This window comes from Thamnophis elegans, chromosome 3, assembly GCF_009769535.1.
Source record: "Thamnophis elegans isolate rThaEle1 chromosome 3, rThaEle1.pri, whole genome shotgun sequence".
Taxonomy (NCBI): Eukaryota; Metazoa; Chordata; class Lepidosauria; order Squamata; family Colubridae; genus Thamnophis; species Thamnophis elegans.
This window is the reverse complement of record NC_045543.1, coordinates 67326858-67340532: the sequence shown is the minus strand read 5'-3', so window position 1 is coordinate 67340532 and position 13675 is coordinate 67326858. Positions and strand designations below refer to the sequence as shown.

Below are 13675 nucleotides of genomic sequence, written 5' to 3'. Positions count from 1 at the left end.
CCAATTTATTTTTACTGCATGCATATTAGAAAAGATAGAACTTCAAATTATGGAATTTTCCAGTAGTACCCAGTTGCTAAATATTTAACATTTGTCCAATAATCATTTCCTGCATTATAAAGGAAAATAGAATGGATTTACTTGAAAGTCAAATCAACTAACTTCAATAGAATTTACAAAACAGTTTTGTAAACCATAAATATGGTTTAGAATTCCCCCCACCACCATGAACAAAAAGCCTACAAGCAGTAGTAACAATTACAACATGTTCATAGAAATATAAACACAGAATCCTCAAAATTAACTTGAAAAAGGATGTGTAAATATCGCAAGATACCAAAAATGCATGTTTTCCAATCTTTTAAACAAAAGTATTAGTTTTTACCTTGATTCAACTTGAATTAAGGCCCTTACAATATTGGCATAATAGTCTATTTTTCTACTTTATTGCTGGTACTTAAGATACACTGAACTGGATTCTTTATATCCATTTTTGTCTAAATTCTATTTAAGTTTTTTAAAAATAAAAATAAAAAATCATAGTGACTTCAGCTATGCAATGAAGCTTCTTTCACCATGAAATTCCAGGCTACTTAAAAAATAATCCAGAAGTTAATATATTTAGAGAGAACACAGAATTTGTCAGATCACATAGCAAGTAAAATGTAATTTGCACACACCAAGACTTAACATTGCTGAGATTATCACATGTTCAATATTCCTCATTGCCAGTTTACATTTGATTCCGGAACCAAATACTAAGCTTAGTGATTTAATTACACTATTTTGAGGCAGCAATTTTATTTCTATTAACTATCACATCCAAACATATTTAATGATATTTAATTAGAATTTAAATACATGTCAGAGTTTGGAAAATGTAACTGTAGTATTTGCACCAAAAAAGCAGGATTTCCAGTAAGTCACAAAATGAAACAGTCAGGCAACAAGTTAGGAGATCACGCAAATCCTGGTATAGATTTTTAGGTTACAGTAAATACAAATCACATTACAAGTACAAATCATGTCTTAATGGAGTTAATGTCTATATTTTGATTAAAAATAAAATTTGGGTTGAACTGAGATTGCCCAAAGGATTATGTTCAAAATTGGTTCAATTAGTTATGTTCAAATACATGTTGCTGAATTATGCATGATTCCTACAGTCTATGTACAAATCAGTCACAGGACTTCCATTGAGAACAATGAATACAAAAGCCATTATATATAGTCAATGGAAACACTTACTGAATCATTAGGAAGTCCTTCAGTTAGATGAAGACAAGGTTCCTAAAGCACATGTCAGCACATATACGTGAGCATACACACCCACAAACACACCCATGCATACACTCATAGATTTTCATCTGTTTCTAAATGATTCTGGTTTCTTTCCTCTTTTTAAAATAGCTACTCTTTCAAATTAGCTTGCAAGTATTTAACTTTTATAAAACATGTACAGATGTTTTCAAATCCAACTCAGATTTAAGTTAATAAAAAAATGAAAGCATGTTTCAATTTACCAGTTCAAAGAGCATACTTTTATTCTCACTGAATTGTATACATGGCATGTACTTACTTACTTACTTACTTACTTACTTACTTACTTACTTACTTACTTACTTATTTATTTATTCCTTAAATTTTGTGAGAGGGTTGTTACAAATCTTTGGTCCACTTTCGTCAACCAAAAGGAAGTAGATTATTCACATGCTATTTCTTATAGTCTATTTCTTATAGTCGGGAACGACTAGCACATATGTGTGAGGGGAACCTTTATCTTTACTTTTTATTTCTTAACTGCTGAAGATACCATTTTTAAAATATGCTTGGTCATCATGCTAAGACATAACATGGTATTTGGGTTTGGCATAAGATGCTATGAGAACTCAGTCATTATGGTTTCTTTCATTGCTTAATAAATTGTGCAAATATGGCCAATTGTTGCCTAGCCAGAAAACCATGAGAAAGTCAGCCATAATGATGTATATTCACACTACTTCCTTTTTGCCTATCTTACCTTATTTGCAATTCCTTGGGAGAAAATATTCTTTTTTCAGGAAATCAACTATTTGTGTGGCAGGATTTTCACTTTCCACATAGTTCCTATCTCCTGCGGCCTTCCATCTATTTCATTATTCTTGTAACTGATGTCTTACCCTAACTGATGTCCATTTGCTTCATCCAAATGGAAGCTTTATAACCAACATTTGTATCATAGGTTTTAAAAGCCAGCTTCATTTAACTATTACTGAATTACAGAAGAAACAAAGATATCACTAAGTAAATAATCATTGATTTACACAACAGAAAATTTACAAATCTAATTTTACAGGAAAATATTTGTAGCTCAGGGTTGAAATGACTGCTCTCCAAGTCTGGCTGTTTTCTTGCAGATTTTCATTACCCAAACTAGGTAACATAATCATCATGAAATGTCTGCAAGAAAAGAACCCAGTTCAGAGACCACCAAGGATCTCTCAATTCTAGCTTTGATAAGACGCTATCAAAGATACTTGGCAAAAAAACCATAGCAATATGCATTACCACCATTTTTCCAAAGCCAGACAAAGGTGTAGAAAGCAATCTACAGCAGAAGTAAAACAAACTGGTTGAAAGAACAAATTGAAAATGTTTTTCTTGGTGTGAAAATCACCATAATAAATGCAACTCTAAGTAATCAGTTAAAATTAATGACGTGTTAGAGACAACTAGTAAAATTCTTCATTTTGACAAAATATTCACAAACTTAATAAGATATTTCATCTTATTGAAATATAACAACCTCACTTTCATAAGGTGAACACTTTTTAAATAATAATAGGACTATGGTATTCTAAATCAACCTAAATTAAATTTTATCATTGTTTAAACATGTTTATGAAGTTTTTTTTTCTTTTTATTTTCAGAGGGATATAGAGAAATATCGTGATTTGTAAAATTACTTATATTTTGATGTGTATATAACACATAGGACCTGTTTGGCAGAATGCCAAACCATGGATGGCCTGGATGGTACGCATGAATCATTGTGAACTATGGACTTGTGAACAATCTCTGGGTGGTCCTAAAATGATGTGGGGAAATTATTTCAAAAATTTAAATAATCCATTACAGTTTTTGTTAACCATTTTTATTATAGCTTGGTTATTTGAAGCAATTCATTACTGATATATGTTCTAATAAAAACAGGTGATGTTTGTTAATTAAAGCTTAGAGCAAAGATTTTTGATCACCTCTTTCAGTGTCTTGTGAGGAACAAAAGAAAATGAGCCAAGGACTAACCACAGCTTATGTTTATAAGATTTGTTGTGTTTATTTAAATAAAGAGCATTGACCTCCCAAATAGTTTTAAATAGTTTGCTATCAATTTCTGATTATCACGTATAATTTTAAATTACATGCTATTTGTCTGATTTTCTTTGTGCTCCTACACCTCATATGGAGCAAATTAACAGCACAATAATTAACCATGCTTTGTGGATGCCTTCTTTGTTTTAAATGTTGCTTCATTAGCCATTTTTTATCATACTATATTTCAGTGATTTTAACATAGTTTGGGATGATATTTGGAAATATATCTCACTATAGTGAGGGATTATCCATGTCACATAATTCAAAGCATATCCTGAAGTCAGTTGATTATCAAGTAACATCTACCCAATATATTCCTCACCCATATGACAGACAGGGAGTTTTTCATGTTTTATCAATTTTCATATTTAATCTAAGGATTTAAGTATTCATTTAGGATTGAAATTCTTATTTTGATTTCTCATATATACTTAAATCATTTTAGCTTCACCTCTGAAAATTAATATTTCTCCCTCAGCATTTTGGAATACTTAAGAGAGAAATATAACAATATAAGTATAAAACATAATCAGATACTTCTGTAGCCATGGCTACATAACATCTCTATTAATTACTGAACAGATATCTAACCAATTAGCGCCATCTCCAAATACTGCAAACAAATATATAATTAGGCTGGACTGGTAAGTATTAAAACAACTTCCAGATCATTTCTGCAAAAAATTAAGCAGAATTTTAGCTATTAAATATGCAGGAGCTAAAAACAATGGCCTCAGGTAAGACTTAAATAGATAAATGGGAAATTGTGGTCCATATCCCATGACTGTGAAATGTCATGGGATACAGAATTTCATTACTGGCATTAGTACAACTTGTGCTTGTGTGATACAACAGCAGAGAAGCACACTTGGTAACAGTTGCATATTCATTATAATTTCCAACAGTTCTGAATTTATGAATGGTCAGGAGCACTACATGAACTGGCAAAACATATTGTTTTTATTTTACTGTTATCTAAAAGATTATTTATTAATGAATTCATGAAGTACAGATTAGAAAAAGAAAAACATAAATAGCTATTTCCTTTGAAGTGGCTGCATTGTAAGTTAGCTGCATTATCTTTTGATTCAACCTGTGTGCTTGATAATGATCTAAACAGCAAGTAATTTGTTGATATAATGAAAGGAGGTTGTTACTTCTTATTAATTGTTGCTTCTATTGATAGCACATTTTATTTTGATTCCAAACTCACCGTTGAACCTTTAACAATCTATTTAGTGTCAGTGCTCCAATCAAAGAGCTCGTAATATACAAGGAGTGTGTGTGTATGAACCTGTACTGTATGTATGTATGTATGTGTGTGTGTGTGTGTGTACAAGTACACACATACACCCCTAAGTGAACATTTTTCTTCAAATAAATTTCAGCTGTGATCCACCTCACCCACTATGATAAACAATTGTAAACACAAAACTGCATTTGGAGGGAAGACTAAAAACATCTCTATGAGAAGAAACACAGCAAAAAGTATAAACAGAAAGAATACAGATTCTTCTCTATATTATTCAATAGGCTGATGAAGTTCTGTATTTTTGTATATAAGCCCATTAAGTTTTCTGTAAGCTTAGAATTCAAGCATGCACTAATCTTTGTTAAAGAAAATCATATGAAACAGGAAAAATACACAATCTTGATTAAAAGCACCCTTCATAATTCATCTATTACTATTTGTTTATTTCTGGTGTATCAACTAATCATTTATTTCCAGTATATCTGCCAAACAGATATAAACAACTCACCATTGAACAGGTTTAGTCCATAAATATACTTCATTTTTATTGGCCATCACTACTTCAACAAATAACCATTTAATTAAAATAATTGCCTTAAAGATTCTGCTTTTACCCCTCTACCTTTGTGACAGGCTACTTTCTTCTCATGTTTATTTCTCTACAAAAAAAGAAAAGAGAGACTGCTTCTTATGACAATAACGCAATACTATATTGACAATAGCAGCTATTGCTCAGTGCTTAATAAAATAAAAGTATTTTAAGACATATGATCTGATGGGCCTAGTATGTTATAAAATATGAAACAGAAAATACATGACAAACACTACATCATAGCAAACCAACTGGTTAATGCTGAAGAATCACACCAAAAGTCATTCCAATTTGGCACTTCATTTACATGAACTAGCCAGATGCTAATGGAACATACAGACAGGATAAAAGTACAGCATCACTGTTCTTCTTGGGTTCCTCTGCAACTGGAATTCAAAGGAGTACTGTGTCTGATAAAAAGGGCAATCTCTTCCCCTTAAGAGGGGATCCAAAGTAACTTCCATAAATGGTAATTTGATCCCAATGGTTTCAGACTATAAATATACACTTACCCACCATTATTCTAGGATTACCTTTATAGTAATAGAGATAGAAATGTGGTGGGACAGTGGAATATATCAACATTTTATTGTATACAAAAGAAACTATCTCAGGGAGCACCAAGAAATCTACATTTTACATTTACATTTAACATTGCTTGTGTCCACAACTGAAAAAAAATCCTACTTACCAACTAAATTGTCTTGCATGAGACAGGAAATATCAAAAAAACAATAACGACCAAACAAAAGCCATGAAAATTCATAAATTGCAACCGAGAATTTAAGGAAAACATGTCCTCTATTAACATTTAACTCCCATTAAGTGTATAACACAGCTACCAAGGAACAACCTGTTGTGCATTCTATATTACCAAATGTAATGTAACAGGAATCCTCAGCAATGCAGTATATACATGCAGAAACTTAGCTTCTTATATCAAGTACTCACATCTTCGCACATTCTGGACCATAATGAATATATTCACTTAACAACAACCCACAGACCTATGTTACAAAATCATTCTTTCTTAGACTGGACAAAAAGTTATTCAGTTTGAGGAACTGAGGCAGATCATCACAAACCTTTATAACAGCATGGATGCAGGATTTTCAGACTTAATTCCTATTCATATTAGGACGTCTCACTGATTTTTAAACAGACTTACATCTGAATAGCTACACCAAAGATTGGATTGCACTAGAAAACTAAGGAACGTCTTACTATGAATGTTAATTATATGAACACATTTACAATGCAAAAAGAAACATTTATCCAAACTTCCTACATCTCTTGCTGAGAATTATATCTGCCCTACAGCTTCCAGAAACAAATTTCTAACATATATCAGAGGAAAAATAATTAAACCAAACCTAAAAAAGAGATTGTATGGGCAGGTATTTCTTTTTCATATTGAAGCCAAATATGTATCATGGGAAAACCAGTATCAGTGGAGGTTTTGGCAAAAGTCAAAATGGAAGACAAAACAATATTATTAGCAATATTTAATAGTACATATGATAATTCAGTAAAAGCATTCAAGAATTACAAAAAAATAAATGAAACAAGCAGGAGGGAAACAATATATAACTTATAGAAACTGGTATCCAAAGATGCTACAATACTTCAAATAATCAATTTGAAAAGATGAAAAAGGTTACAGATCCTGCTCATTTCTTCCCATCCTTTCTCTTCACAGATTCACATTTCCTCTAAGCAAAATGGATTTATTAGGATGCTATTTTAAAAGACCCCAGGAGTTCTATATGCCAATAAAGATTAGACAAACAATAACTGCTAACCATTGTGCATACTCAGATAAACAAACCTGTTCACAAACAAAGCACCTTATTGTATTCCTACTGTTACCTCCATTAATCCTACTAAAACAGTCAAGACAACAGCTTGGAGGTCATGAAATGAAAATTGAAAACAAAGGCTTCCTAAACCTCTTGAAATCAAAGGAAAAATCACTCTCATTCTTCTGTGTTTTGGAGGCACTTAAGTGTTTGCAATTTTTTTTTGTCGTATGTTGACTTCTTGTAAGTGCATGCTGAATCAATACAAACTGGAGATCATAATCCAAACAGTGAAAGCACAAAGACTAAACAGTTATTCATCCTAAAACTTGCACAGCTCAATACTTCAGATAACACTTGGCCAATAGAAAAACACATACAATCCGAGAACAATCCAAGAGAAAATGTAAAAAGGGTACCAAATAAACAATATTAATCAGCATTATTCTGCTTATTTCTAGTGAAAGGTAGGACCATAAACACTGCAAATGAAAACAATAAGTGGCTACACTACATGCATCACAAATGGCTGGGAGTAAAGATCAAAAACTATAGCAAAAACTGAACCAGACACATTACATAAATAAATAGTATTAATAGAAAATGTCCACATATTAGTTGCTTCATTGTAAAGGAAGCTCATGTCCCTCTCTGACATTTCACAGAAGCTGCAGCAAACCATCATCAACCTCCAAAGGTGGTAAAAAGTATTGCCTGCTCAGGTGTCCATCACCCTGATTTTCCACTAGGCAAACTCTTTCCTAGAAAAAAGCTTCACCTCTACCCCACTCAACCGTCTGCAGAGAATAACAAGGGTTTCAGATCATGAAAGCAAAGTGTGGAATTTGGAAGTCGAAAGCAACCAACTAACCCTTTACTTTTAGTCCCTTATGCAAACATATTAAAAGAGAAACCGAGACACCTTTGTCCTGGAGCCTTACCTCTTTTTGGCCTAGGGAAGCTGTCATGCAAGTGAAAAACGACTTTCTCCACAAAGTGCTGAATGTTACTATGCTCGGGTCCTCTAACAAATACCATCCAGTCGTGAGTAAAACCTTCCACGGTGGGTTTCTTCCTCACCTGGGCTCGATGGCCAAGCTCCAGTTTCACCTGAACAGCGCACTAGGGAGAGGGAGAGAGAAAGAAAGAGAGAAGGATAACAATGAGTACCAGAGAAAAAGCAAGGATACCTCCCCCTTTCCCTTCAACTCCACTCCTGTAGATTTCAAGGTTCCCTGAAAAGAACAAAAAGAAAACACACACAAAGAAAATAGCTGCCTGCTTATGGAGGGTAAGACACCATTCTCTTACTTTTAAAGAGACATTGCCAGGAGGAGAGCAGCCGGGATTGTAACGGAATGCAGGCTGGAAAATGCAATCTCGAGGCCGGGGCTGGGTACAGAATTTGGGGTTGGGGGGACACGGGAAAGTGGGAAAGAAATAAGGGGGGGAAAGAACGAATTTCTGAGGAGGTTCATTCCCCCAAGAAGCCATGCCGAAAAAATAAAAAAGGGAAAAGAGCAGCGGACTACTAAATAATACTATTATTGCAATGTTGGGGGCTTATCGGATTTTCAGTGGAGCTGGCATTTCAAGTTGCATTTGAAACGCGCTCCTCCGGCGAACCAGAGACCGCCTCAGAGTCAATAGCAGAGGAGAGAAGGAGAGGATGAGGAAGGAACAAGGAAAGGAGGCGCGGCGATTGAAGTAGTTTCAAAACCCGTTTTTGTTTTTTTGCAGGAGAGGGAGCTTCTCGCCTCCGCGCGCGCTTGTATATGCGTATATTAATATATATGCACACAGACACAGATATATATATATATATATATATACACCTAGCCACGCGCAGGAAGAGGAAGACTACCGGGGGGAGGGTGGGAAAAAAGGGGGTGCCCGCCAGCTGTCAGAAAAGCCACGCCGGGGGTAGGGGGGTGGGGAGAGAGAAACGCACCATCCTGAGAGGCGCCTTCCTGAGCGGCCAGCCAGTTCCCCCCTTTGCACACTGTACTCACGGCTCCCGCGCCCCCCCCTACCCCACCTCCCCGGGCGCGCGGCGGAGGCGGGTTGCTGCTGCCGTTGCTGCTGCAGAAATATGGCTGGGTTATTATCCGCCTCCAGTGTGCGTGCGTGTATGTGCGCGCGCGCTGCATGCAACTGCACGGAGAGGAGGGGGGAGGGAGCCCGGGGAGGGGGAGAAGAGAGAGAGAGAGAGAGAGAAGCGAAGGGGAAGCCGCGCGCGAGAGAAGGGTTAGGGGAATCGCCCCCCCTTCTCACTCCTCCCTGCCCCTCTCTCTCTCTCACCAACCCCTCGCTATATAATCGGCAGCGCTGTGAGAAGGAAGGAGAAGGGAGGGCGCGGTGTGTGGGGGGGGGGAGAGAGAGAGAGGTTTCTCTTCGTCTGTACTCACCGAATTGGCCATGCCTGGGGGCCTTGGGGTGTCTTCAGCTCTCCCCGCCCCCACCCTTTCAGCTCTAATTCATGAAGAAACGGAGAATGCGCGCAGGAAAGGAAAGCCCATGGCGGACGCCTTCGCTCGCTTTCGCCCCGTGGGCTCGCTTATTTATTTTTTATTTTTCTTTTCCGCCTGCTGATAGTGCTGCCGCCGCCGCCTTCTTCCTTGTCTGTCGCTGGGCTCGCTCCTTATTAAACTAAGCCCCCGGCTCTGGCTGCTGTGAGCTACCGAGAGCATGCGCCCTGGTGCACTCCTGTGCCAATTCCTGACACTCTCGTGGATACAAACACCGGGCCAAAAGGAAAGGAGGGGAAGGGGAAAAAATAAAGGAGTGGAGGGGGGAGTAGGGGTGGTAAAAGAGAAAAGAGGCAGAGCCAATCAAAAGCATCCGGGAGCCCGGAATAACAATAATAATGGTAATAATATTAATAATCAATCGTCGGAAGAAAAGATAGAAGGAAATCCTCGTGCAGGTCCGAGGCACGCAGCCTTGCGAGCCTCCCCGCCCCGCCGTGCACACACACTTTCTGTGCAGCGCCTTAAAGTAACAGGTTTATTGAACGGAGGGTGGGGGAGGGAGAGCCGAAAACTGCCCAACCACAAAAAAGTAAAAGTCCTGAGATTTGACAATAAAATAATAATTTAAAAAAATCCCACGAGTGTATGTCTAGAACCCTTTTTAGCCGGTAGCGAAAAGGGTGAGAAATGGGGGGGGGGGGATCCTTTTTTGTGATGGGGCAAAACGGCTGGAGTTTCTCCCCCCCCTTTTTAATAGAGACAAAGGTCTTTTTTATAAGAACTTGGAGAAGGAAGGTGTGTGTGTGTGTTTTAAAACATCTTGGAATTCCTGCATTACTTCAGCGGTTGCCAATTAACGTTTTAAGTCATAACTGGAATGACATTGGTATGCATTTTGTACAAAAATGAATGAAAAAATGCTTGTGGAAGAAAATCAAACGCCTTCAATCAAGTAAGATGTGCAACTGGCAAGTTGAAGCAACTTGTAACTGCTTTTCCTTTTAATGATAAATGTATATTAATGAAGCCAAAGAAACACTCTCTTGGTTAGATCACAATTAGTGTTCTTTATGTCAATAAATAGGTATTGATTGATTCCAGCATAAAATTAGCTGTGGGATAACTAGTGAGATGAATGGGTTAAGAAATGAAGGAATGGGGAGATGTCCCGCTCAAAGGCCCACTAGCAGACCTTGGTTATTGTCTCTAAACCCACCTTACAAGATTCTGTTTTACCCTCCAAAAAAACCAAAAAGTAGAAACGAGATTCATATGATTCCAGAAATCCTAGAATTGCACACAGAATATGTAACAGAAAAAGAATGAATACCTTTCATTCAGCTTCCCTTCATTAAAAAAAATAAGAGACACCTAAAATGAAAGTTTAAATCTGAACATATTCTGACCTGAAGAACACTCCCAAAATAGCAACCGCAATCAATTATCGACTCCAGTGGTTATAAACTGTACTTGAAACGCAATACACTTTAGTAATCAGCAATTGTAATCCTTAAAAAGATCAATAATCTGGCTCGATTTTTGAGGGACAGGGAAATAGTTGCTTTTTCTAAAGTTATTGCTACATCTTCAAGATAGATTAGTGTGAAATATGTGCACATGTGGGTGGAATGAGATGAAAATAGGGCAATAGCAATCTTTAAATTCAATATTTTCCTATTCAGGTAAAATACCAAAATGTCCTTTAAATTCAAACTATCTATAAATTTAACTATAATGTACAAACTTAAATTAATTCAAATTTGATTAACATAAAAACTGCCTTATCTTTTTTTTCCACTTTTCATGTGGCCTTTATAAAAAGAATCTGTGTGTTCCATCAAGTCCATACAGAACACTTTGGGTTTTCATATTTTTAACAAAAGAACAACTATAAACCTCTAATTCTGTGCATTAGTATAATTTTAAATATGCCATATTTATTTAACTGGAAACTTGAATAATATCACTACTCATTCCATTTCAGGATGAATATAGATTAGGATTCTCTAAACTGCTGTATAACAACCTCTTTTGCTCATCTTCTGTGAAGCTTCTTTTTTATGTTTCACATCCAGCCACATAATAAATTGAAAACCTATATATAAGTTTTATAAACAATAAAAGTTTTCTTACTTTGTGAACTTTTCACTTGTCTTAATAAAGATGATTTGATTTTTAAAATGTTTTATGGACTTTAAATGTTTTATCCTTTGTTATCCTTCTTGGAGATAACAGGTTTTTCTGAGAAAGAAAGGGGAGGAAGGAGAGAATTCTAACACTTTTCTTTTTTTTTTCAGTGCCACCCCTGTGCCCAACAATGCAATGCTATATATGTACACGTGGAAGTAAGTCCCACAGTGTTCTGAAGGGAAGGTCTTCTAGATTGTCCCCTTGAGAGTTGGAACAGATTTTCTGATCTATTAAAACAATGGATATTAGAGGCAAATAAATCAATGAAAGTTCTCTTGTAGTCTCTGAAATTTTCTTTTGGGATCTTAAGGTCCCCAAATCATTTCTTGATGGGAACTTCTTAATGTCACTGGGTTTGTAGGTGGGTTCCTGCCAGTTCTAAACTCTTCTATAGAAGAAGTTCCACAAATCTATAGTGCCGTTTAGAACTGGTTCCAGCTCCCTCCCCCTGCCTGTCCGAACATCATCAAGATAAACAGCGAGAATTCTGGGAGTTGAAGTCCACAAGTCTTAAAGCTGTCAAGTTTGAACACCCCTGGGTTTTTTTTTTCTAAAGGGGTAGGGATGCAAGGGTCTTGTAACTTGACAGCTTTAAGATTTGCACACTTCAATGCCAGAGTTCTTGAGCCAACATTTTGGTTGGTAAGCAAGAGCATTGTTAAGTGAATTTCACCACATTTTATAAGTTGGCCACGCCTACCTGGTTACATGGCTGGCAAGCCACTCCCACAAAGTAGGCCACATCTACAGAAGAGGTTCTAAAAATGTTTGAAACCCACCACTGGTTTGTACACTTAATTGGGAAGGATGGAATAAGTGTAAGCAAAATGACTCTAGGGTATTCAGTACTACTAGGCCTAGAATATTGAGTGGGCATACTTGCACTGTAGCGAAGAGGTTTTTGTTCATAATACTGTAAACAGTGTAATTGATAACAAACTACAGGTTTCCTAAACACTGTAATGGAAGAGTGGCTAGATGTAAACATGGGAAATAAACAGCAGCTTTTGGGCCCAAGGAGAACTCTGTGTAGTTTTTTTTTAAATTAAATTGATTCTTTATATTATTTTGGTGATTTTAAAGATTATTATTTAAAGACTCTTGGGTCTACCATTTATCAATTTTAATTGCAGCTGTTGTTTAGGTATTTATTTCTTCATTGCAATAATAGTCAAACTGTTCCAAAGTGTTCCATGTTTTCTTTAAAACTTAGCAGGATGTCTTTTTTGGAAAGAAAGTCAGTGGCTGGTTTTCTGGCACCAAATATTTTGGTCATTTTAGTCATGGGGAGTTTTATGAAGTAAGATGGATGTCAAACATGACAGATACTTAAGGTAACCATTTTGTCCTTTAAAACTTCCAAAACCTGCCCACTCTTACTTTTGTAAATTGTATCTCAAGAAACCACACAAACCCTACTGAAGCTTTCAAGGACATTGAAATAGTGCACCTCTGATTTACCGGTGTACTCATTCCAGCAGGTTCTGATCAGTTCTGGAGAACCGGTAGCAGAAATTTTGAGTAGTTCGGAGAACCGGTAAATACCGGTAAATATCACCTCTGACTGGCCCTGCCCCCATCTATTCTCTGCCTTCTGAGCCCCAGCTGATCAGGAGGAAATGGGGGTTTTACAGTATCCTTCCCCGGTCACGCTCACCAAGCCATACCACGTCCACCAAGCCATGCCCACAGAACCGGTTGTAAAAATGTTTGAATCCCACCACTGACTCAGTGAATCATAAAGTATATTGAAGAAATAAATGGTCCAGTTGTCCTAACTTTCTACAGCAATACAGAATTAAAATAGAGAATGGGGCAGACAAAAAATAAGCAGTTGTGTGAGGTTCAGCATCCCAAACTGAATTCAGCATACAGTGATCTGTGATTTCTCAGTGGTACTATTACTGAAGCTACACGGTTGTGCTCTTATCAAGTTATTTGTTGGGAGCAAGGCTGGTCCTACTTTAATAAAGATAAGCTGTTTGTGTCAACTGTCAGACTTGGAATAAAATTTCAT

At 36.6% G+C, this 13675-nt stretch overlaps 1 protein-coding gene across 2 annotated transcripts in view; it reads right to left on the bottom strand.

Moving 5' to 3' along the window:
- MLLT3 (MLLT3 super elongation complex subunit) overlaps positions 1–9966 on the bottom strand; it is a 133148-nt gene extending 123182 nt beyond the window's left edge. The window contains exons 1-2 of one of the 2 annotated variants that reach the window (XM_032214170.1): positions 9406–9966; positions 7939–8119 (exon numbers count right to left, since the gene is read on the bottom strand). In XM_032214170.1, coding sequence (XP_032070061.1) covers positions 7939–8119; positions 9406–9417 — 193 coding nt within the window. In that variant the 5' untranslated portion in view covers positions 9418–9966. Of the gene's footprint in view, positions 1–7938; positions 8120–8948; positions 9036–9405 lie in introns of those variants that run through there. The other variant, XM_032214171.1, reaches the window with a different exon arrangement.
- Positions 9967–13675: the final 3709 nt, after the last annotated feature.